Source organism: Pristiophorus japonicus, chromosome 13 (assembly GCF_044704955.1).
Source record: "Pristiophorus japonicus isolate sPriJap1 chromosome 13, sPriJap1.hap1, whole genome shotgun sequence".
NCBI lineage: Eukaryota > Metazoa > Chordata > Chondrichthyes > Pristiophoridae > Pristiophorus > Pristiophorus japonicus.
Window position 1 is genome coordinate 88,953,083 of NC_091989.1, and position 25,094 is coordinate 88,978,176.

Below are 25,094 nucleotides of genomic sequence, written 5' to 3' on the forward strand. Positions count from 1 at the left end.
CTCTGCCTCTATCTTGTCTATCCCTTTCATTATTTTAAATGTTTCTATAAGATCACCCCTCATCCTTCTGAACTCCAACGAGTAAAGACCCAGTCTACTCAATCTATCATCATAAGGTAACCCCCTCATCTCCGGAATCAGCCTAGTGAATTGTCTCTGTACCCCCTCCAAAGCTAGTAGGTTGGGCCTCATTGGAATTAAGTAAGGTGACCAAAACTGCACGCAGTACTCCAGGTGCGGCCTCACCAATACCCTGTACAGTTGCAGCAGGACCTCCCTGCTTTTGTACTCCATCCCTCTTGCAATGAAGGCCAACATTCCATTCGCCTTCCTGATTACCTGCTGCACCTGCAAACTAACTTTTTGGGATTCATGCACAAGGACCCCCAGGTCCCTCTGCACCGCAGCATGTTGTAATTTCTCCCCATTCAAATAATAGTCCCTTTTACTGTTTTTTTTCCCCCAAGGTGGATGACCTCACATTTTCCGACATTGTATTCCATCTGCCAAACCTTAGCCCATTCGCTTAACCTATCTAAATCTCTTTGCAGCCTCTCTGTGTCCTCTACACAACCCACTTCCCCACTAATCTTTGTGTCATCTACAAATTTTGTTACACTACACTCTGTCCCCTCCTCCAGGTCATCTATGTATATTGTAAACAGTTGTGGTCCCAGCACCGATCCCTGTGGCACACCACTAACCACCGATTTCCAACCCGAAAAGGACCCATTTATCCCAACTCTCTGCTTTCTGTTAGTCAGCCAATTCTCTATCCATGCTAATACATTTCCGCTGACTCCGCGTACCTTTATCTTCTGCAGTAACCTTTTGTGTGGCACCTTATCGAATGCCTTTTGGAAATCTAAATACACCACATCCATCGGTACACCTCTATCCACCATGCTCGTTATATCTTCAAAGAATTCCAGTAAATTAGTTAAACATGATTTCCCCTTCATGAATACAGTAAATTAGTTAAACATGATTTCCCCTTCATGAACCCATCATCAGTGATGGGCAGCAATTAAAGGAAAAGCGAGGATGAGAAAAGAGCTACTTGCTGCTGTGTGCTCCCCACTGGAATCAAACACTGGCATTTATTTGACTTTATCATTCTATCTGGACAATGGTAATATTATTTTGACTCAAAATTGATGTACTCAGCTTATCGCTAATTCCAGGCAGCAACATTAGCAGCTGAAACCTTATCTTCCAGGGCCATGACGTCAAGTGAATTGTAACTCAAGTACATTGAAATGATACTTGAAAATTCAACACAGCAAAACTTTTCAAGGATTATTTAAAATAATAAACTGTTTGTTAGCGATTACCAAAGCACATTTACGTTGTATAACGCAAAGATAATTCAGACTTAGCCTTGGAGGGCCCTTAACATAAGAACATAAGAAATAGGAGCAGGAGTAGGTCATACGGCCCCTCGAGCCTGCTCCACCATTTAATACGATCATGGCTGATCCAATCATGGACTCAGGTCCACTTCCCTGCCCGCTCCCCATAACCCCTTATTCCCTTAGCGTTTAAGAAACTGTCTATTTCTGTCTTAAATTTATTCAATGTCCCGGATTCCACAGCTCTCTGAGGCAGCGAATTCCACAGATCCACAATGCTCAGAGAAGAAATTTCTCCTCATCTCAGTTTTAAATGGGCGGCCTGAAGAGATCGCAAAGTTTCTATTTAAAGAATGGACGCAATCGAATATTTTGTGGATTTTATGGGGTCACCCTGCGCAGATATGTGAAAAAGCTGGTTTTGTTAAAACTCCAGAGACCGCGTGGCAGTTAGCTGTGACAAAAGAACTGTCAGTCATCCAGAACGGGTTTGGGTTTGCCCATCAGTCACAGCTAAAGGAAGGGGGCCACGAATATTGACAAAAGAGCTGTCAGCCAGGAAGGGGGGCCACTGACAAAGCCACTCTAATATGCAAAAGCACTTCTCACCTCCATCTCAGAAGGAAAAGCAGAACAATGAACCCACTAACCTGGCCAGCCAAGGAGGAGCCGGGTGTTTCCCAACACAAAGACTCAGAGAGATGCCCAAATTAAGGGCCATCATCCAATACACATGGGTTGGATGGCCCATCACTGACTAAATACCTGTGCTTCGAAACAAAGGGATTTTAAAGATTGGCGGGAAAGATAGGGGTAGCAAGAGTCCCATAAAGACAGGGTCTTTTCCACTTTATTCTTAGCTTGGAGCTTGCAGCTTGTATCTAGAGCTCTCTCTCTCTCTCTCTCTCTCTCTCTCTCGCTCCACCAAGATCGATGTACCAGAGGAAGAGGCCGCAGTACAGCAGAAGAAGCCACCGAGACTGAAGACCAGGCGGTGACTTCCCACAGCTGAGCTGAGAAAGGAAACCGGCTGCGTGTGGTGGTGAGCATGGTCGCGAGTGTCCCAAACCAGTAACCAGATATCTCAGGCAAGCTAGGTAAGGGCTCAGGATTTTCTCAGAAGTGAAGCTTTTCAGGGCTATTCTGGGGAGGGTAATTCGTTGGTAAGGGTAGAGTTAGAATTCGCCAGGGAATGACTGCATGTTACTAGGTCTCATTTCTGTACTGTATTGTTGTTTGTAACCTGGATTTTATTCTCCACAGAGACAGCGATTTCATTTAGTAGTGCATGTTTTAGCCAGTGTATGTTAGACCAAATAAATAGAAGTACGATTTTTCACTGAAGCATTCCTGTCCGTGACTCATTTCATTTACACTCTGAATAATAATTCCCGGGTCTAAAACTTTCGTAAGGCAAGAGTGATTCGAATCGTCCATCTAGCAATTGGGCTAGGATCAAAACTGCTTACAGCCCCTTATTCTAAGATCATGCCCTCTAGCTCTAGTTTCCCCATCAATGTAAACATCCTCTCTGCATCCACCTTGTCAAGCCCCCTCATAATCTTATACGTTTCGATAAGATCACCTCTCATTCTTCTGAATTCCAATGAGGCCCAACCTACTCAACCTTTCCTCATAAGTCAACCCCCTCATCTCCAGAATCAACCTAGTGAACCTTCTCTGAACTGCCTCCAAAGCAAGTATATCCTTTCGTAAATATGGAAACCAAAACTACACACAGTATTCCAGCTGTGACCTCACCAATACCTTGTATAGCTGTAACAAGACTTCCCTGCTTTTATACTCCATCCTTTTGCAATAAAGGCCAAGATTCCCAAACTGGATGATTGGGAACCTGCAGATATGGATAGTTAAGGCCAGAAACCTGAAACCAACCACGTCATGCTGTAAAGAGTGCCCACATCCATGTCAAACAATCCCAGCTTCAGATAAATATTAGGATTTCAAGGGGCAATGGGGAGAGACAAAAGAAGAAGGGAGTGAATTTTAACAAAAGCAGCCAGGTGTTCCATAGACCCAACACGGTGTCACATGGTTTTCGGACCCAAATCACATCATAGTGTCCTGGAGTATTCCGTTAAGATAGTTCCTCACTTTCACAGATTTTTTTTTCACTCTCTTCTCACAATCATTTCCATGTCTGTTTTTGGTTATGTTGAAATGTCTCAGCCCGAGGTTTGGCTTCCATTGTATCACAATTCACCGCACTAATATTATTGAATGGCACATAGCTCTCCTCCATCCTTCCTCTTCATCAGCAGTTCCATTTGGCAACCATTTTTAATGAAGGGCTCAAGTGTTACCAATAAATCAAGAAGATTTTTTTCTTCAATAAAAACAGTCATTATATTGAATTCAGACCTAGCTCCAGCTGAAGATACATTTAATACAATACGAATCACAAAAATATTGGGAGCAAAAAGATTACATTATTTGTCCCCGACTCAAATCTAGACGACTGGGAATTCATAAATGTAAAACATAAATAAATAAAACACAATATGTCATGCTTTCAAATATCAGCTGCTTTGTCGTGGGGGTGTATATAACTTACCTTGTTGTTTACAGTTTGCATAAACATTATCGACATAGTATAGAATCATTACAGCACAGGAGGAGGCCATCAGCCCGTCAAGCCCGTCTCTGCAAGAACAATTCAGCTACTTTCACGCCCCCCACCCTTTCCCCACAGCCCTGCAATTTTTTTTCCTTCGGGTATTTATCCAATTTCCCTTCTGAAAGCCACAACTGAATCTGCCTCCACCACCCTTTCAGGTAGTGAACTCCAGATCCCAGCCACTCGCTGTGTAATTTGACTCGAGTGTCCTCGACTCCATCCCGCAGCAGGCTACCCGCCACCATCTCAGCAAAACACCAACCCTGCACGAGGTAGAAAAGGCCATCCGCCTGCTTAAGAACAACAAGGCAACGGGAGCAGATGGAATCCCCACTGAGGCACTAAAGTATGGCGGAGAGGCACAACTGGCACGAATACATGACCTCATCTCTCTCATCTGGAAGGAGGGGAGCATGCTGGGAGATTTCAGAGATGCAGTAATCATGACCATCTTTAAAAAGGGGGACAAGTCCGACTGCGACAACTACAGAGGGATCTCCTTGTTATCAACCACTGGGAAAGTCATCGTCAGAATCCTCCTCAACCGTCTTCTGCCTGAGTCACAGTGCGGATTTCGTCCTCTTCGGGGGACAACGGACATGATTTTTATTGTGCGACAACTGCAAGAGAAATGCAGGGAACAGCACCAACCCTTGTACATGGCCTTCTTTGACCTCACAAAGGCTTTTGACACTGTCCTCCTCCGTTTCGGCTGACCCCAAAAATTCGGCACCATCCTCCACTTGCTCCACGACGACATGCAAACGGTGATCCTGACCAACAGATCTATTGCAGACCCAATCCACGTCCGGACAGGGGTCAAGGAGGGCTGCGTCAGAGCTACGGAATACCAAAGGGCAGAAAACGCTAGTGGGAGTTGTGTACAGACCACCAATCAGTAGTAGTGAGATTGGGGACAGCATCAAACAAGAAATTAGGGATGTGTGCAATAAAGGTACAGCAGTTATCATGGGCTACTTTAATTTACATAGAGATTGGGCTAACCAAACTGGTAGCAATGCGGTGGAGGAGGATTTCCTGGAGTGTATTAGAGATGGTTTTCTTGACCAGTATGTCGAGGAACCAACTAGAGAGCTGGCCATCCTAGACTGGGTGATGTGTAATGAGAAGAGACTAATTAGCAATCTTGTTGTGCGAGGCCCCTTGGGGAAGAGTGACCATAATATGGTAGAATTCCTTATTAAGATGGAGAGTGACACAGTTAATTCAGAAACTAGGGTCCTGAACTTAAGGAAAGCTAACTTCGATGTCATGAGGCGTGAATTGGCGAGAATAGACTGGCAAATGATACTTAAAGGGTTGATTGTGGATAGGGAATGGCAAACATTTAAAGATCACATGGATGAACTTCAACAATTTTACATCCCTGTCTGGAGTAAAAATAAAACAGGGAAGGTGGCTCAACCATGGTTAACAAGGGAAATTAAGGATAGTGTTAGATCCAAGGAAGAGGCATATAAATGGGCCAGAAAAAGCAGCAAACCTGAGGACTGGGAGAAATTTAGAATTCAGCAGAGGAGGACAAAGGGTTTAATTAGCAGGGGGAAAATAGAGTATGAGAGGAAGATTGCAGGGAACATAAAAGCTGACTGCAAAAGCTTCTACAGATATGTGAAGAGAAAAAGATGAGTGAAGACAAACGTAGGTCCCTTGCAATCGGACTCAGGTGAATTTATAATGGAGAACAAAGCAATGGCAGACCAACTGAACAAATACTTTGGTTCTGTTTTCACGCAGGAAGACACAAATAACCTTCCGGAAGTACTAGGGGACCGAGGGTCGAGTGAGAAGGAGGAACTGAAGGATATCCTTATTAGGCGGGAAATTGTGTTGGAGAAATTGATGGGATTGAAGGCCGATAAATCCCCGGGGCCTGATTGTCTGCATCCCAGAGTACTTAAGGAAGTGGCCCTAGAAATAGTGGATGCATTGGTGATTATTTTCCAACAGTCTATCGACTCTGGATCAGTTTCTATGGTCTGGAGGGTAGCTAATGTAACACCACTTCTTAAAAAAAGGAGGGAGAGAGAAGGCGGGTAATCATAGACCGGTTAGCCTGACATCAGTAGTGGGGAAAATGTTGGAATCAATTATTAAGGATGAAATAGCAGCGCATTTGGAAAGCAGTGACAGGATCGGTCCAAGTCAGCATGGATTTATGAAAGGGAAATCATGCTTGACAAATCTTCTGGAATTTTTTGAGAAGGTAACTAGTAGAGTGGACAAGGGAAAACCAGTGGATGTGGTGTATTTGGACTTTCAAAGGCCTTTGACAAGGTCCCACACAAGAGATTGATGTGCAAAATCAAAGCACATGGTATTGGGGGTAATGTACCGTCGTGGATAGAGAATTGGTTGGCAGGCAGGAAGCAGAGAGTTGGGATAAATGGGTCCATTTCGGAATGGGAGCCAGTGACTAGTGGAGTGCCGCAGGGCTCAGTGCTGGGACCCCAGCTCTTCACAACATAGATTAATGATTTGGATGAAGGAATTGAGTGTAATATCTTCAAGTTTGCAGATAACACTAAACTGGGTGGCGGTGTGAGCTGTGAGGAGATGCTAAGAAGCTGCAGGGTGATTTGGACAGGTTAGGTGAGTGGGCAAATACATGGCAGATGCAGTATAAATGTGGATAAATGTGAGGTTATCCATTTTGGTGGCAAAAACACAAAGGCAGATTAACTGAATGGCGGCAGATTAGAAAAAGGGGAGGTGCAACAGGACCTGGGTGTCATGGTTCATCAATCATTAAAAGTTGGCATGCAGGTACAGCAGGCGGTGAAGAAGGCAAATGGCATGTTGGCCTTCATAGCTAGGGGATTTGAGTATAGGAGCAGGGAGGTCTTACTGCAATTGTACAAGGACTTGATGAAGCCTCACCTGGAATATTGTCTTCAGTTTTGGTCTCCTAATCTGAGGAAGGATGTTCTTGCTATTGAGGGAGTGCAGCGAAGGATCACCAGACTGATTCCAGGGATGGCTGGACTGACATTTGAGGAGAGACTAGATCAATTGGGACTTTATACACTGGAGTTTAGAAGGATGAGAGGGGATCTCATAGAAACGTATAAGATTCTGACGGGACGGGACAGGTTAGATACGGGAAGAATGTTCCCGATGTTGGGGAAGTCCAGAACCAGGGGACAGAGTCTTAGGATACAGGGTAGGCCATTTAGGACTGAGATGAGGAGAAACTTCTTCACTCAGAGTTGTTAACCTGTGGAATTCCCTGCCGCAGAGAGTTGTTGATGCCAGTTCATTGGATATATTCAAGAGGGAGTTAGATATGGCCCTTATGGCTAAAGGGATCAAGGGGTATGGAGAGAAAGCAGGAAAGGGGTACTGAGGTGAATGATCAGCCATGGTCTTATTGAATGATGGTGCAGGCTCGAAGGGCCAAATGGCCTACTACTGCACCTATTTTCTATGTTTCTATGTTTACTATTGCTAACTAGACTGCAGTGCCCCATTTTTTTCTCTCCCTCCTTTCTTAAATAGTGGGGTTACATTTGCTAATGTCCTTCCTTACTATTACATTTGGTCTCTTCATCTTAACCATTGATTTATATTGTGAATAGTTGAGACCCAAGCACCGATTCTCGTAGTACCCCACTAGTTACAGGCTGCCAACCCGAAAATTACGCATTTATTCCTACTCTCTGTTTTCTGTCCATTAACCAATCCTCAATCCATGCTTGTATATAACCCCATATCCCAAGAGCCCTAATTTTGTTTCATAATCTCTTGTGTGGCATCTTATCGAATGCCTTCTGAAATCCAAATACACCACATCCACTGGTCCCCCCTTATCTATTTTGCTAGTTGCAACCTCAAAAAACATATTTGTCAAACATGATTTCCCTTTCATAAATCCATGTTGACCCTGCCCAACCTTATTATACTTTTCTAAGTGCCCTGTTGCAACGTCCTTAATAATAGGTTCTCGCAATTTCCCTACTTCTGATGTCAGGCTAACTGGTCTGCAGTGCCCCATTTTTTTCTCTCCCTCCTTTCTTAAATAGTGGAGTTACATTAGCTACTTTCCAATCTGCGGGAACCGTTCTGGAATCTGGAATTTTGGAAGATGACAACCAATGCATCCACTATTTCTATAGCCACCTCTTTCAAAAACCCTAGGACTTAGGCCATCAAGTCCAGTGGATTTATCGGCTTTCAGTCCCATTAATTTCTCCAGTACCATTTTTTACTACTACTAATTTCTTTCAGTTCCACATTCTCGTTAAACCGTTGTTTCTCCACTATTTCCGGGAGGTTTTTTTTGCAATTTCTTCCGTGAAGACAGACACAAAGTATTTATTTAATTTCTCTGCCATTTCCTTATTCTCCAGTATAATTTCTCCTGTCTCAGCCTGTAAGGGATCCACATTTATTTTCGATAATCTTTTCCTTTTTACATACCTATAGAAATTTTTAGTCTGTTTTGATGTCTCTCGCTAGTTTACTCTCATATTCTATTTTCCCTTTCTTTATAAATTTCTTGGTCCTCCTTTGCTGATTTTGAAAATCCTCCCAATCCTCAGACTTATTACTCTTTTTGGCAACATTATAAGCCCCTTCCTTTGATCTACTACTATCTTTAACTTCACTTGTTGGACTACTTTTCCTGTGGGGTTTTTGTGCCTTAAAGGAATGTATATTTGTTGTAAATTATGTATTAATTCTTCAAATTAAAAATTACCCACTAGCTGTGGCTCAGTGGGTAGCACTCTCACCTCTTGAGTCAGAAGATTGTGGGCTCAAGTCCCTGGAGTGGGGCTGACACAAAATCTAGGCTGACACTCCAGTGCAGTGCTGAGGGAGCGCTGCACTGTCGGAGGTGCTGTCTTTCAGATGAAACGTTAAACCGAGGCCCCGCCTGCTCTCTCAAGTGGACGTAAAAGATCCCATGGCACTGTTTTGAAGAAGAGCAGGGGAGTTATCCCCAATGTCCTGGCCAATAATTATTCCTCAACAACATAACAAAAAAAAACAGATTATCTGGTCTTTATCAGATTGCTGTATGTGGGAGCTTGCTTATGCGTAAATTGGTTGCCGGGTTTCCCACATTACAACAGTGACTACACTCCATTGGCTGTAATATGCTTTGAGTCGTCCGGTGGTCATGAAAAGATATAAATGCAAGTCTTTCTTTCCTTTTTTTAAATGCTATCCATTGCTTGTCTACCGTCATACCTTTTAATATACTTTCACAATCTACCTTAGCCAACTCGCCCCTCATACCTACGTAGTTTGCTTTGTTTAGATTTAAGACCATAGTTTCAGATTCAACTAAATCTTTTTCAAATGCAATATAAAATTCTATCATATTATGGTCACTCTTCCCTAAAGGCTCCTTTACTACAAGCTTATTAATTAACCTATTCTCCTTGCACAATACGAGATCTAAGATAGCCTGTTCCCTAGTTGGTTCCTCAACATACTGATCTAGAAAACAATCTTGTATACATTCCATGAATTCGTCCTCCACACTATTACTGCAAATTAAGTTTGCCCAGTCTATATGTAGATTCAAGTCCCCCAAGATTACTGTATTACCCTTATTACATGTGTTTCTAATGTCCTGATTTATACTCTGCCCTGCATTACGACTGTTTAGGTGCCCTAGAAACAACTCTTACCAATGTTTTCTGCCCCTTGTTGTTTCTTAGCTCCACCCAAACTGATTCTACTTCTTGATTTTCCCTGCTAAGATCCTTTCTCTCTATTGTCTTTATCCCATCCTTTATTCTCAGCCCTTCTCCTTTTCCATTTTGCCAACTCTTCTAAAAGTTAAGTATCCTGGAATATTTAGTTCCCAACCTTGGCCACTTTGCAACCACGTCTCCATAATGGCTATTAGATCAAACCTATTCATTTCTATCTGCGCTATTAATTAATCTATTTTGTTGCGTATGCTTCGCACATTCAGGTATAGTGCCTTTAGCTTTGACTTACTTCTATTCTTCCCTGATGTCACCTTAGTCACTGATGCTTTATTACCTTTGTTACTCTCTCTGTCCCTTCCTGACCCACTCTGCTTATTTTTACACAAAACTCCACTCTGCTCTACAGCCTTGACATTTCTCTTGCTTCTTTTAAATGTACTCTTTCCTGAATCCTCCCACCTTCCCCCTTCATTACTTTAAAGCCCTGTCTACTACCCTTGTTATTCAATTTGCCAGGACATTGGTTCCAGCCCGGTTCAAGTGGAGCCCGTCCCAACAGAACAGCTCCCTCTTTCCCCAGTACTGGTGCCAGTGCCCCATGAACTGAAACCCCTTCCTCCCACACCATTCTTTGAGCCACACATTTAAATCTCAAATCTGTTTCTCCCTATGATAATTTGTGCGTGGCTCAGGTAACGACCCAGAGTGTATTACCTTTGAGGTTCAGCTTTTTGATTTTGAGGATCCTAGCTCCTCAAACTCTCTCAGCAGAACCTCATTTCTGGTTCTACCCATCATCGGTTCCTATGTGGACCACAACAACTGGATCCTCCCCCTCCCACTCCAAGGTCTTCTCCAGCCACGAGGAGATATCCTTAATCCTGACACCAGATAGGGAACACAACCTCTGGAACTCCCCGTCACGGCTGCAGAGAACACGATCTACCCCCCTGACTATACTGTCACCCAGCACTACCACATTCCTTTTTACTTCCCCCGCTTGAATAGCCTCCTGTTCCATGGTGCCATGGTCAGTTTATCCATCCTCCTTACAGTATTTTTCCTCATTTATACAGGGAGCAAGTACCTCGTACCTGTTGGACAAGGTCAAGGGCTGAGGCTCCTCCATCATATATCCTGGGTCCCCATACCTTCCTGACTCGCAGTCACACCCTCCTGTCCCTCACAACTGACAAACTCTAAAGTACTGCTTAACCTAAGGGGTGTGACTGCCTCCGAGAACAAAGTGTTCAGGTAACTCCCCCGATGCATGGCAATGTCTGCAGCTCGGACTCCAGCTCAACAACTCTGAGCCGAAGTTCCTCGAGCTGCAGGCACTTACTGCAGATGTGATTGCTCGGGATCTCATTGGTCTGCACCAACTCTCACATGCTGCAGTTACGACACACCACCTGCCCTGCCTTCTCTATCAACCTTATTTTATTTGTATAATTAGTTACAGTATTTATTCAAACAATTATTTTTACTTTTAATTTGTAGTTTGAATTAGTTAAATTTAGTTTAAGTTATTAATTCAATAAAGTTATAATAGTTAATACTCTCCCAGTTTTGAATTTAATCCACTTACCTAACCTAGAGAACAAAGGAGCTGTAATACTCGCCAACCAATCACCTACCTGCTGTCCTGTGATGTTTTTTCTCTCTCCTCAGCTCTTTATTTCCCTGGCTCCGATCTGTCCCCGACCAGGTCCGCTCACACCATTCCTTCATTGTCGCTGGGTCAAAATCCCGGAACCCCCTCACGAACAGCACTGTGTGAGCACCTTCTCCACACAGACGGCTCACCATCACCTTCTCAAGGGCAATTAAGGATGGGCAATAAATTCTGGCCTTGCCAGCAACGCCCAAATCCCATGAATAATAAAAAAAACACCATTTGCTTGGACCACAACTGGCACAACATGGGAATACACCAGGGTCTTACATAACCCAAGTGATTCTCACTGTTTTCTACACAAGGGTCCTAGCAATACAATCCAAAATCCTATTTGCTTTCCCTATAGTAGCTCACCACACTTGTGTACTTTCAATGAGTGACCAATTATTACCCCCAGGTCTCTCTCTGATCCATTACCTTTAACAGGAACCACTGAGTGGTGTACAGATGCTTAAAGTTTTCTAACCCAAGTGTATTGTACTATATTAATTAACATCTACCACACACAGGTTTGTTTACCTGACTATCTAAATCAGTCTGCACACTATCAGTTTGTTTTTAATTTCTAAACCCAGCGCACATTTCTGTGGCATGGTGAAAGGAATAGGGCAGGAGTTCAGGAGGGCAGGAGCATAGTAGCTGAACAAGCAGCCATCAGTGGTGGAATGAGGGGGAAAGTAGAACCCTGTAGTGAAGGAGCAAAATACACAAGTGAGAACGCAAGGCTGGAGATAACCATGGCAGGGTGGGCCGAGGTCATGGAGGGATTTGAAAGTGAAGCCGTGTATTTTGAAGCCAAATCTATGGGGTACAGGGAACCAACAGAGCTTGGGGATGACTATGAATGGCAGTGCAGGACTTCGCACAGATGAGGGCAGGGGCTGCGATATTTAAGTTGTAGGTTGTTGAGGGCTGAGATAGGGAAGCCAACTAGGAAAGCATTATGATGCAAGAAACACAGCCGCCAATTTTCACACAGCAAGGTCTCACAATGATAATGAGATCATGACCAGATCATCTGTTTTTAGTGATGTTGGTTGTGGGACAAATATTGGCCAGAACACTGGGCGAACTCTCCTGCTCTGCTTCGGATAAGGATGTAGAGAGATTGAACAGCGACGTCACTGTTATCACAAGGAGCAGGCCACAGCAGGGAAGCTCAGAATTTGGACAGCACTTCTCAGTGAGGTGGGAGGGTCTATGATCCAGAGGTAGAAAGTAACAATGGAGGGGTTTGGGACATGTAAGGGAACATGTAGGAGGGTTGAGTTAAGAAATGGTCAGAGAGAACCCTGTTAATGTTAGGGACCTCTGGAGACTTAAGATCACATGTAACAATGAATGAGGGGTGGCCATTCAAGTGCATGGGGGAGTCAACATGAATGGAGGTTGAAAGTGAGCAAGGAAAGGAAACCAGCAGACATAAGGGACCGCGAGTTCAGGCGAACTTTAAAATCAACAAAATGAGCTATTGCTCAGTGCAGGTGCCAAGGTCGAGAAGAAAGATGTAAATTTCAGCGAGGAAGGTGCCTGGGGGTTAGAAGACAAGGTGGATCCTAAAGGAAGGATGGAAAGAATATTAAAAGGATGAAATGTTCAAACACAGGAAAGAAGCCCATAGACCAAGGTGGGATCTTACAAGGAGTGCCACCATGGCAGTTTGGGGATCGAGCATGATGGAACATGAAGCCAAGCAGGGCAGTTTAGGTGAGCGGAAGGTAACCTTCAGCAGTGAGCCATGTTTCAGTCAGGCCTGGGATGTTGATTTGTTTCTCCAGTATAAGGTCGTGGATGGAGAAAGCCTTGTTGAAGAATCAGGTTTTGTTTCATCGGTCACGAGGCATGAGCTGACTTGTGGGGTGGGGTGGGGGAAGGAGAAGAAATGATTTAGGGTGCGGGTAGGGGTGACAGGGATGGGGAGAAAGTTTAAGAGGAACAAGGGAACGAGAACAAGTGGGAAAAGAGGATGTCAATGCTGGGAGGAGATGGTCGGGCGATAGTCAGCAGCTATCACAAAACTCAGCAAAGCAGGATCAGGAAAGCCTACTCCATTAGAAACAGCGAGAGTTCAGATGCAAGATGACGAAGGCGACCATTAGGATGAGCCTTGGGTAAAGACGGACAGTCTCTGTGACTGGCCTAAAAGGGACCAGGAACAGTTGGAGGTCAAAGGTTCCAGATTCAGCAGAGGTCTAATGATGAACTTTTTCAGGGAGGATTTGAGGATGTCCTTGTAATGTTTCCTCTGCCCACCTTTGGCTCTTTTGCCACGAAGGAGTTCCGAGCGCTTGCTTTGGGAGTCTCGTGTCTGGCATGCGAACAATGTGGCCTGCCCAGTGGAGCTGATCAAATGTGGCCAGTGCTTCAATGCTAGGGGTGTTGGCCTGGACAAGGACGCTAACGTTAGTGCGTCTGTCCTCCCAGGGGATTTGCAGGATCTTGCAGAGACATCGTTGGTGGTATTTCTCCAGTGACTTGAGGTGTCTACTGTATATGGTCCACGTCTCTGAGCCATACAGGAGGGCGGGTATTACTACAGCCCTGTAGACCATGAGTTTGGTGGCAGTTTTGAGGACCTGAAAAAGTGCAACGTCCCCACTGACACCTGGGAGTCCCTGGCCAAAGACCGCCCTAAGTGGAGGAAATGCATCCGGGAGGGCACTGAGCACCTCGAGTCTCATCGGCGAGAGCATGCAGAAATCAAGCGCAGGCAGCAGAAAGAGCGTGCGGCAAACCAGTCCGACCCACCCTTTCCCTCAACGACTATCTGTCCCACCTGTGACAGGGACTGTGGTTCTCGTATTTGACTGTTCAGCCACCTAAGGACTCATTTTAAGAGTGGAAGCAAGCCTTCCTCGAATCCAAGGGACTGCCAATGATAATGATGATGAGTGATGACCTGAGGGTAGAGGTCAAGGCTCAGACTAGATGACAAATAGTCTAGTACTTGGTCTGGAAGGTCAGCCCTTGGGCTTAGAAAATACTGAGGTCCCCCAGAAGGTCAGAGAATTTTGGAGTTGGCGAGGAAGTCAGAGATACTGCAGGCAGCCAGTAGAGCCAGGGAAACAGATGCAGCAGAGAAACCTGGGCAGCAGGAGCACCAGAAAACCACTAAACAATGGAGCGTACACAGCGGAGCAAAGGGGCAATTTAGGCCACCATCTCAGATTCCTGGCAAGAGCTGATCAAATGTGTTGGTAGAGGGGAAGTTGCCAGGCTAGGATGGTGCAATACTGAAATAAACACTTCCAAAGAATGAAGCGTTCAAAACTGTCAGCCCAGCCAGCTGCCAATGTAGTGTCGCCGAGTCCGATCGGCAATGCAGTTCCTAGAGAGATTGCCGGCCATTACCAGACCACCCCACTGAACCCGGAATCTCTGTCCTCTAACTGATCCTGGTGAGATAATGAAATCCACACCAGGACCATGTGCAGCTGTGAGTAACATGGTCACCATCTTAGCACATTTGTCAGAAAAAAAGTGTTCATTTTTATTCATACCTTAACATTTTTCACCTCTCTTTTGACCAGTTTTGGATTGCCAAATTCCACTACCTTGCTTTTAATTCCTTCCGGCACCTTGGGAAAGGTGCTCTGCATTGCTCGAGCAGTTGCTTCCACATTGCCGGCAGCCATTTTGTACTCTCTTCACCGGTACTCAGCTCGTCTGTAAAAGAGTGAAAAAAAATCAGCCTTGGTGTAAGTCGAAGAGCAAGAACCCCTAGCTGGTGTTTCCCTTCCCTAGCGCAAAATTGGCGAGGTAAATTGTACCATCTTCAGCACAGCTAAAGTTGCAACCTGGCTGGCTGTTCATGGGCTCTGCTGTGTTTTCTCCTCTATCAAACGGAATCCAATTGTGGATTGAAACCTTTAATCAGTGATACACAGTACGTTTTTATAACACTGTCCCTATCTGTGTGCAGAGAGGGAGACTGGAGCCGTTTGACCTGTGCTCTTTATAGTTAGTGAGCATATGGGTGCACTGCAGGTTATGTGGCACGCTCGGTGAATGGTTTCGCCCGATCCAACAGTTTCAGTGACTCAGGGCTGCTTCAAGCTTTGGCAAACACAAGCAGCAAGGTCTCCAACTTTCCCATTGGGTAATCAGTCTGTCCTCTCACCCACTGTGATGCTGTTTTTCTCCAACCTCTTTCTCCCCTTGATGTTTATCTATATCTGCTACAAAGCACCATTTATTTATTTTTATAAAATCGGATATCCAAAGCTGTGTGGAGATATTACTTGTTCTGTTTTTCTTGTTTCAAAATGTTAGTAAAAGAAGCATATCTTAAAATGAGGATTGAATGTGCTATTTCACGGTCTCATACAGCAGATGTGAATTGCATAGCAAACTGAACTGACTGGGTATCCACTGTCACTTGGCATTGGTTATCGGTTACTGATAACAGGAAACCGTTACCACTACTGCTGTCACTGAATGCTCTGTACCACCTGCCATAACCTGCAATGTCAGTTGTTTCTGTATCAATAAAAAGTTGCCTGTTTTTGTGTCGAGAAGGCAGTGCAAATTTTAAGCAGGAAGTGGTGATGTGGAACTCTTTCCCGACACTCCTTGCTTATAGTTACTGCAAAAGGCCACACCCACACACAATTCCACGCTTGCTATGAACTGAAACTTAACCTTGATGCATTAAGAGAGTGGGATGTAGCAGGTCACCGGGCAAAGAATCTACCCTTTTAGGTGTAAACTTGCCATTGGATGGTGCATAGGATTCTACTGCATTGCACATCACCTCAGCAAGATACTTTTCCCAACAGGTTTATTAGTCAGATTTATTTACAAAATAGAATTATTTACAGAAGCAAGCAATATATGCAAGACATCAAACAGTGCAGGACAGTATTAGGTGTTGGGAGAGAACTTACTAGCAGCTAATAAACCAAACCAACTTCCACGATTATATATTTAAAAAACACATATACATGTAGAAGAATGCCCCGAGACACTTCACAGAAGTGTAATCAAACAAAATATATGCCAAGGACAAAGGAGACTTTAGGAGAGATGAAGGAGGTGACAGGAGGAGGGAGGGTAAGGAGGTGGGAAAGACAGGTAATAAGACAGAGAAAGGGGTTTAAGGAGGGAATTTTAGAACATGGGGTCTAGAAGCATGAAGGCACAGCCACCAATGCTAGGATAGAGGCAATGGGAATGCACAAAAGGCTCGAGTGGGAGTAAGAGAGATTTTGGGGAGGGCATTTATTACCTTGTTTAGTGTCATCAATATTTACAGTACAGAAAGAAGCCTATTCTGTCTATGCTGGCTTTTTCCTAGAGGAATCCCAAACCTCTGCCCTGCTCTACCCCACAGTCTGCTTCAAATGTTTATCCACTTTCCCTTTAAAAGGTGCAGCGCTTTCTATTTCGGACGTTGCTGTGGCCGCCACCGAGACTCCAGGATGGTATGTTGCCTCCCTGGTGCAAGGGTCAAGGATATCTCGGAGCGGGTGCAGGACATTTTGAAGAGGGAGGGTGAACAGCCAGTTGTCATGGTGCAACAATATAGGTAAAAAACAGGATGAGGTCCTACAAGACGAATTTAGGGAACGAGGAGCTAAATTAAAAAGTAGGACCACAAAAGTAGTAATCTCAGGATTGCTACCAGTGCCACGTGCTAGTCAGAGTAGGAATCGCAGAATAGCTCAGATGAATACGTAGCTTGAGGAGTGGTGCAGAAGGAAGGGATTCAAATTCCTGCAACATTGGAACCGGTTCTGGGGGAGGTGGGACCAGTACAAACCAGACAGTCTGTACCTAGGCAGGATCGAAACCAATGTCCTGTGTTTGCTAGTGCTGTTGGGGAGGGGTTAAACTAATATGGCAGGGGGATGGGAACTTATGCAGGGAGACAGAGGGAAGTAGAATGGGGGCAGAAGCAAAAGATAGAAAGAAGAAAAGTAAAATTGGAGGGCAGAGAAACCAAAGGCAAAAAGCAAAAAGGGCCACATTACAGAAAAATTCTAAAGGGGCAAAGTGTGTGAAAAAGACAAGCATGAAGGATCTGTGCCTCAATGTGAGGAGTATTCGGAGTAAGGTGGACGAATTAACTGCGCAGAAAGCTGTAAACGGATATGATACAATTGACATTACGGAGATATGGCTCCAGGATGACCAAGGCTGGGAACTCAACATCCAGGGGTATTCAACATTTAGGAAGGATAGACAGAAAGGAAAAGGAGGTGGGGTGGCGTTGCTAGTTAAAGAGGAAATTAATGCAATAGTAAGGAAGGACATTAGCTTGGATGATGTGGAATCAGTATGGGTCGAGCTACGGAATACCAAAGGGCAGAAATCGCTAGTGGGAGTTGTGCACAGACCACCAAACAGTAGTAGTGAGGTTGGGGACAGCATCAAACAAGAAATTAGGGATGCGTGCAGTAAAGGTACAGCAGTTATCATGGGCGACTTTAATCTACATATTGATTGGGCTAACCAAACTGGTAGCAATCCAGCGGATGAGGATTTCCTGGAGTGTATTAAGGATGGTTTTCTAGACCAATATGTCGAGGAACCAACAAGAAGGCTGGCCATCCTAGACTGGGTGATGTGTATTGAGAAAGGACTAATTAGCAATCTTGTTGTGCGAGGCCCCTTGGGGAAGGTTGACCATAATATGATAGAATTCTTTATTAAGATGGAGAGATGGAGAGTGACACAGTTAATTCAGAGACTTGGGTCCTAAACTTAAGGAAAGGTAACTTTGATGGTATGACACGTGAATTGGCTAGAATAGACTGGCGAGTGATACTTAAAGAGTTGACGGTGGATAGACAATGGCAAACATTTAAGGATCACATGGATGAACTTCAACAATTGTACATCCCTGTCTGGAGTAAAAATAAAACAGGGAAAGTGGCTCAACTGTGGCTAACAAGGGAAATTAAGGAAAGTGTTAATTCCAAGGAAGAGGCATATAAATTGGCCAGAAAAAGCAGCAAACCTGAGGACTGGGAGAATTTTGTAATACAGCAGAGGAGGACGAAGGGTTTAATTAGGAGGGGGAAAATAGAGTATGAGAGGAAGCTTGCTGGGAACATAAAAACTGACTGCAAAAGCTTCTATAGCTATGTGAAGAGATAAAGATTAGTGAAAACAAATGTAGGTCCCTTGCAGTCAGATTCAGGTGAATTTATAATGGGGAACAAAGAAATGGTGGACCAGTTAAACAAATACTTTGGTTCTGTCTTCAAAAAGGAAGACACAAATAACCTTCTCGAAATACTAGGGGACCGAGGATCTATTGAGAAGGAGGAACTGAAAGAAATCCTTATTAGGCAGGAAATTGTGTTAGGGAAATTGATGGGATTGAAGGCCGATAAATCCCCGGGGCCTGATAGTCTGCATCCCAGAGTACTTAAGGAAGTGGTCCTAGAAATAATGGATGCATTGGTGATCATTTTCTAACAGTCTATCGACTCTGGATCAGTTCCTATGGACTGGAGGGTAGGTAGCTAATGTAACACCACTTTTTAAGAAAGGAGGGAGAGAGAAAATGGGTAATTATAGACCGGTTAGCCTGACATCAGTAATGGGGAAAATGTTGGAATCAATTATTAAAGATGAAATAGCAGCACATTTGGAAAGCAGTGACGGGATCGGTCCAAGTCAGCATGGATTTATGAAAGGGAAATCCTGCTTGACAAATCTTCTCGAAGTTTTTGAGGATGTAACTGGTAGAGTGGACGAGAGAGAACCAGTGGATGTGGTGTATTTGGACTTTCAAAAGGCTTTTGACAAGGTCCCACACAAGAGATTGGCGTGCAAAATTAAAGCACATGGTATTGGGGGTAATGTACTGACGTGGATAGAGAACTCGTTGGCAGACAGGAAGCAGAGAGTCGGGATAAACGGGTCCATTTTAGAATGGCAGGCAGTGACTAGTAGGGTGCCGCAGGGCTCAGTGCTGGGACCCCAGCTATTTACAATATACATTAATGATTTGGATAAGGGAATTGAGTGTAATATCTCCAAGTTTGCAGATGATACTAAGCTGGGTGGCGGTGTGAGCTGTGAGGAGGACGCTAAAAGGCTGCAGGGTGGCTTGGACAGGTTAGGTGAGTGGGCAAACGCGTGGCAGTGCAGTATAATGTCGATAAATGTGAGGTTATCCACTTTGGTGGCAAAAACACAAAGGCAGAATATTATCTGAATGGCGGCAGATTAGGAAAAGGGGAGGTGCAACGAGACCTGGGTGTAGTGGTACATCAGTCATTGAAAGTTGGCATGCAGGTTCAGCAGACGGTGAAGGCGGCAAATGGTATGTTGGCCTTCATAGCTAGGGGATTTGCGTATAGGAGCAGGGAGGTCTTACTGCAGATGTACAGGACCTTAGTGAGTCCTCACCTGGAATATTGTGTTCAGTTTTGGTCTTCTAATCTGAGGAAGGACATTCTTGCTATTGAGGGAGTGCAGCAAAGGTTTACCAGGCTGATCCCCGGGATGGCAGGACTGACATATGAGGAGAGACTGGATCAACTGGGTCTGTATTCACTGGAGTTTAGAAGGATGAGAGGGGATCTCATAGAAACATATAAAATTCTGACGGAACTGGACAGGTTAGATGCAGGAAGAATGTTCCCGATGTTGGGGAAGTCCAGAACCAGAGACATAGTCTAAGGATAAGGGGTAAGCCATTTAGGACTGAAATGAGGAGAAACTTCTTCACTCAGAGAGTTGCTAACCTGTGGGATTCCCTACCGCAGAGAGTTGTTGATGCCAGTTCATTGGATATATTCAAGAGGGAGTTAGATATGGCCTTTACGGCTAAAGGGATAGGGATCAAGGGGTATGGAAAGAAAGCAGGAAAGGGACACTGAGATGAATGATCAACCATGATCTTATTTAATGGTGGTGCAGGCTCGAAGGGCCGAATGGCCTACTCCTGCACCTATTTTCTATGTTTCTATGTAATCACTCCCTGTGGCAACGTATTCAAAGCTCTAAAACTGCCAGCATAAAAAAATTCTCCTAACCTCACACCTCACTCTCCTGGTGACTATTTTAAATTGTTGGCCCTTTGCCACCGACTCCTCAACCAGAAGAAATAGTGTTTCCTTATTCATATCATAAAAACCATCATAAATTTTAAGTTGCAACATAGAAATAGGCCATCGAGCCAACTCAGTCCACGTCAGCATTTACTCTCCACACAATCAAATAGTTCTAATCATATCTACTCACGCTGTTCCTATATATCTTCAACCCTGTTTCCTTCATCCATCTATCTAATCTAATCTTGAGTGCTGACACAATTACTGCCTCAACTGTGTGTGAAGAAGCTTCTCCTCACTTAGTTAGAAATCTCTTACATTTAATTTTGTATCCTTGGCCTTCAACTACTGGAAACAGTCCAATTCTATCAAACTTGCCCCATAATTTTAAACACTTGTATCATATCGTCCCATAATCTGCATTGTTCGAACCAAAAGACCCAACTTTTCAAGTCTATCTTCATAGTTCTATTTCCTTGTACCAGGCAGCATCCGAGTGAGTCTACTTTGTACCCTCTCTAATGCTTCTGAGAGAGTGCAGCTAAATACTGCATACAGCACTCTAACTGAGGTCTTATTAAGGCTCATTATTGCCACTTGCTTTTATATTCTATACAATATTAAGACAAAACCTAGAATTCTATTTTTTTTTTAAAACAGCCTTATTAACCTGAGGTGCTACCTACAATGTCCTGTGAATTTGTACTCCACAAGCCGCTGTGCTCTTCCACAGCACTGAGCCTATTTCGGTTCAGAGTATAATTACTGCTGTTATTTTTTTTAAACCAAGATGTATCACCTCGCACTTACTGATACTGAATTTCACAGACACTTTTTACACCATTCCTCATCTCATCAATATTTCTTTGCAATTTCCTTTGGACTTCTATTTTGTCATCATCTGCAAATTTTGACACCACTCCCTCCAAAAACTTCTAGGTGGATTCCAGTCACAGCCAGAATGCAGCTATCCACAGCAGGGACAAGATTTCCTAAACAGGTTCTCCAGCACTTACATCAACTCCATCCCAAGCATCCCTGCCTTTCCAACTTGCACTCAGCCTATGTCAAGCACCATCCCTTCATACAAGTGCTAACCTTTCCCTGACAAAACCCCTACAGCTTTCCTCATTAGGAGGCCCTCCCACTGCTCCTCATACACCCCAACAACCCAGGAGCCTTGTCCCACTCCTCCCACACCCCAAGACCTCCCCCCTAACCAATCACCCTATATCCCAATATCACCCTCACACTTCCAGCAGACCCTCAAACCCCATCCTAATGCTCCCAAACATCAATGCCCCATTGCAGTCCCAGATCCCTCAAAACCCCTCCCAGGTCTTTCATAATCTTGCACTTCCCACCCCACCACCACCGCAAAGCTCCAAGACTCTGACCTCCCCAATAGTATTAGGCAGTCCCTCGAATCGAGGATGACCCACTTCCACATCAAAAAGGGATGAGTTCACAGGTATTTCAATGAGGGACCTGACATTCTAGGTCCAGAACTACATATTGAAGGGTGTAAGATGCCTGTGCTTGGATTTTTTTAACATGGGGTGGCCGTTGCACACCAGCCATCACACGGGCTTGACAGAGCTAGGTCTTGATCCAGTGGCAAGGGTTAACCAAGATGACTGGAGACCAAGCTCTGCTGCACGGACCTAGTGCGCACACATGCTCCTCCTGTCCATAGATCGCAGTGTTGGCTGGCCCGTGCTGTCCCTGGGCCCTCGCCTCTCCTGAGCCCCAAACCCTCGCCTCTCCTGGGCCCCGAACCCTCGCCCCTCCTGGGCCCCGATCAAAAATGGAGCAGTCAGTAGCAGGACATCAATTAGTCTCCTCTTATCTTGGAGATACTACCCCTGATCCTAACACCATAACCATGTTCCTGGCAATGCCACAACCGAGCATCTCCATCCCGGCACTGGTCCACCTAAACACACTACTCTCAGGCTTCAACATCCCCACCCACCACTACTCCCACACCCAAAGTTCCCCTTTCTCAAGGTTCCCAGACTGCAACACCCCTCTGCTCCTTGCATCCCTCAACACCATATGTCCATCCCTCCTCAGCAGTACTACTTCACACAGTTACTGCAACACTTCCAAAATGAAGCTTGTGACTTTTTCCACCACAAGTTCACTTCTCAGATAATTATACATTTTGCTTTTCCACTAAAAAGCTGGGTGCTTCAGAAGTGAAATGGAAACAACACATAAATAATTAAGACCCGCACACCTCAATATGCTTCCCCAGTCCTGGTCTCTTCTGAAGATCAGCTGCCTTGCTCGTTCGGTGTCAGCACTGTTCTCACTCTTTATATAAAACTTTGCAGTCTGGCTCTGGTCCAGTTCAGGGTCTCCAGTTGTATCACTCACTCTGCTCTTTCAGATGAGCATAAAAGATCCCGTGGCACAATTTCAAAGAAGAGCAGGGGAGTTCTCCCCTATCCTGGTCAATATTTATTCCTCAACCAAATCACTGAAACAGATTATCTGGTCATTATTAAATTGTTGTTTGTGGGAGCTTGCTGTGTGCAAATTGGCTGTTGCTTTTCCTACATTACAACTCTTTTAGATTATACAATTAAACCAATTTGTTAAACTAGAAACTGAAAACTAACCAAAAATGTTTAAGAAAACCTAACAAATCAAATCAAAATTTGGTTTTGGGGGGGGGGGGGCGGGTGATGACGCACTCCCGTCCCTCTGGTGTCCACTGGTCGCGGAAGGCCTTGAGCGTGCCAGCGTACACCGCGTGCTCCATCTCCAAGGACACCATTCCTACATTACAACAGTGACTACACTCCAAAAGTATGCAATGGGTTGTAAAGGCGCTTTAGGACTTGCTGAGGTTATGAAAGGCGCTATATCAATGCAAGTTCACTCTTTTTATTTCTTACCTTGTTCACTGTGACTGATGCGCCCGAAGACAGCTATTCCCTTTTCTATTTGCACTCAGCACACTGGGGGAGGGGGGACTGGTCATTGACAGTGTGGGCCGGGGGTCAGACCCCGCGACAGTCACCCCCCCGGGTAGGAGGGTTGCACCCGGGCCGACTTGACTTGTTTTTTGCGGCTTTTCCGCGCTCCCCGGGCCCGCTTTCTCCGCAGTGGCTGCTGTTGCCCGTCACCATGGCAACGCCGCGCCGCTTCGAGGCGCGGCGCTTCCACTCGCCAACATCGGGCCGTCCCATTGGCCGGCTGAAGCGTCCTGACAATTCCCCCCCGCCCCCCACAACCATCACCACGGCAACGGGGCAAGACAACAACAACAACAACGTGTCCAAGACAAGTGTAGCCTGGGCCTCAGGCTTCACAAACCAATCCACTCATGGAATTGCTGGGCGCTTAAAGAAAGAAAGATTTGCATTTATATGGCGCCTTTCATGACTACCAGACGACCCAAGGCATATCATAGCCAATGAAGTACTTTTGAAGTGTAGTCACTGTTGTAATGTGGGAAACACAGCAGCCAACTTGCGCACAGCAAGCTCCCACAAACAGTGACATGATAATGACCCAATAATCTGTTTTTTTGTGATGTTGATTGAGGGATAAATATTGGCCCCAGAACACTGAGGATAACTCCCCGGCTCTTATTTGAAATAGTGCCATGGGATCTTTTACGTCCACCTGAGAGGACAGATGGGGCCTCGGTTTAACATCTCATCTGAAAGAAGGCACCTCCGACAGTGCAGCACTCCCTCAGCACTGCACTGGAGTGTCAGCCTAGATTTCTTTGTGCTCAAGTCTCTGGAGTGGGACTTGAACCCACAACCTTTCTGACTCAGAGGCAAGGGTGCTACCCACTGAGCCACAGCTGACACAAATAATGAGGATGAGGACAACTGTAGCCTGGGCCCTGGCTGCTTGGGTTTCAGGGCCTCAGGCTTCACAAACCATCCCACTCATGGAATTGCTGGGCTCTTTGTGGAAAGTGCCCGATTCGTGCATCTAGCCTGATGTTCAACACCTGCCAATTCTTGCAAAAGCAAAACACTGCAGAGCCTGGAATCAGAAAATGCTGGAAATACTCAACTGGTCAGGCAGCATCTGTGAAGAGAGAAACAGAATTAATGTTTCGGGTCGATGACCCCTTCATCTAACCCAGGTATATGAAGACCAGAACTGTGCACATTGCTCCCCGTGTGGTCTAACCCAGGTATATGGAGACCAGAACTACGCACGGTGCTCCCAGTGTGGTCTAACCCAGGTTTATGGAGACCAGAACTATGCACCGTGATCCCAGTGTGGTTTAACCCAGGTATATGAAGACCAGAAATGTGCACCTTGCTTCCAGTGTGGTATAACCCAAAAAATTAGAGATGTAACAAGTCACTTTAATTCCCCGCTCCACTCCCACTCTGATCTCTCCGTCCTCGGTTTCCTACACTGTTCCAATGAAGCTCAACATAAGCTTGAGCAACAGCATCTCATCTTTCGCTTAGGCACTTTGCAGGCTTCCGGACTCAGCATTGAGTTCAACAATTTCAAACCAAAACCTCTGCCCACATTTTTTTCTGTTTTTTTCTCTTTCCTATGGCAGCTGTTGATGATTCTGCCATTTCCATTTCCATCCTATCTAGACTTATTTTTTGTTTCTTAACTTGTCCCATTACCATCTCCTTTTGCTCCATCGTCCCTTTTGTCTCTTAATCTCTTCTGCCTTCCATCTTATCACAGACCTTCCCCTTTTGTTCTTCCCTGTCCTCCATTCCCCCT

At 44.9% G+C, this 25,094-nt stretch overlaps 1 protein-coding gene across 1 annotated transcript in view; it reads right to left on the reverse strand.

The window, feature by feature from the left end:
• The window catches only part of hydin (HYDIN axonemal central pair apparatus protein), a 1,725,340-nt gene extending 1,701,850 nt beyond the window's left edge, over positions 1-23,490 (reverse strand). Inside the window, 2 exon segments of the mRNA XM_070897728.1 lie at positions 14,856-15,021; positions 23,273-23,490. Of these exon segments, the coding sequence (XP_070753829.1) occupies positions 14,856-14,990 (135 nt within the window). The 5' untranslated portion in view covers positions 14,991-15,021; positions 23,273-23,490.
• Between the last annotated feature and the right edge of the window lie 1,604 nt (positions 23,491-25,094).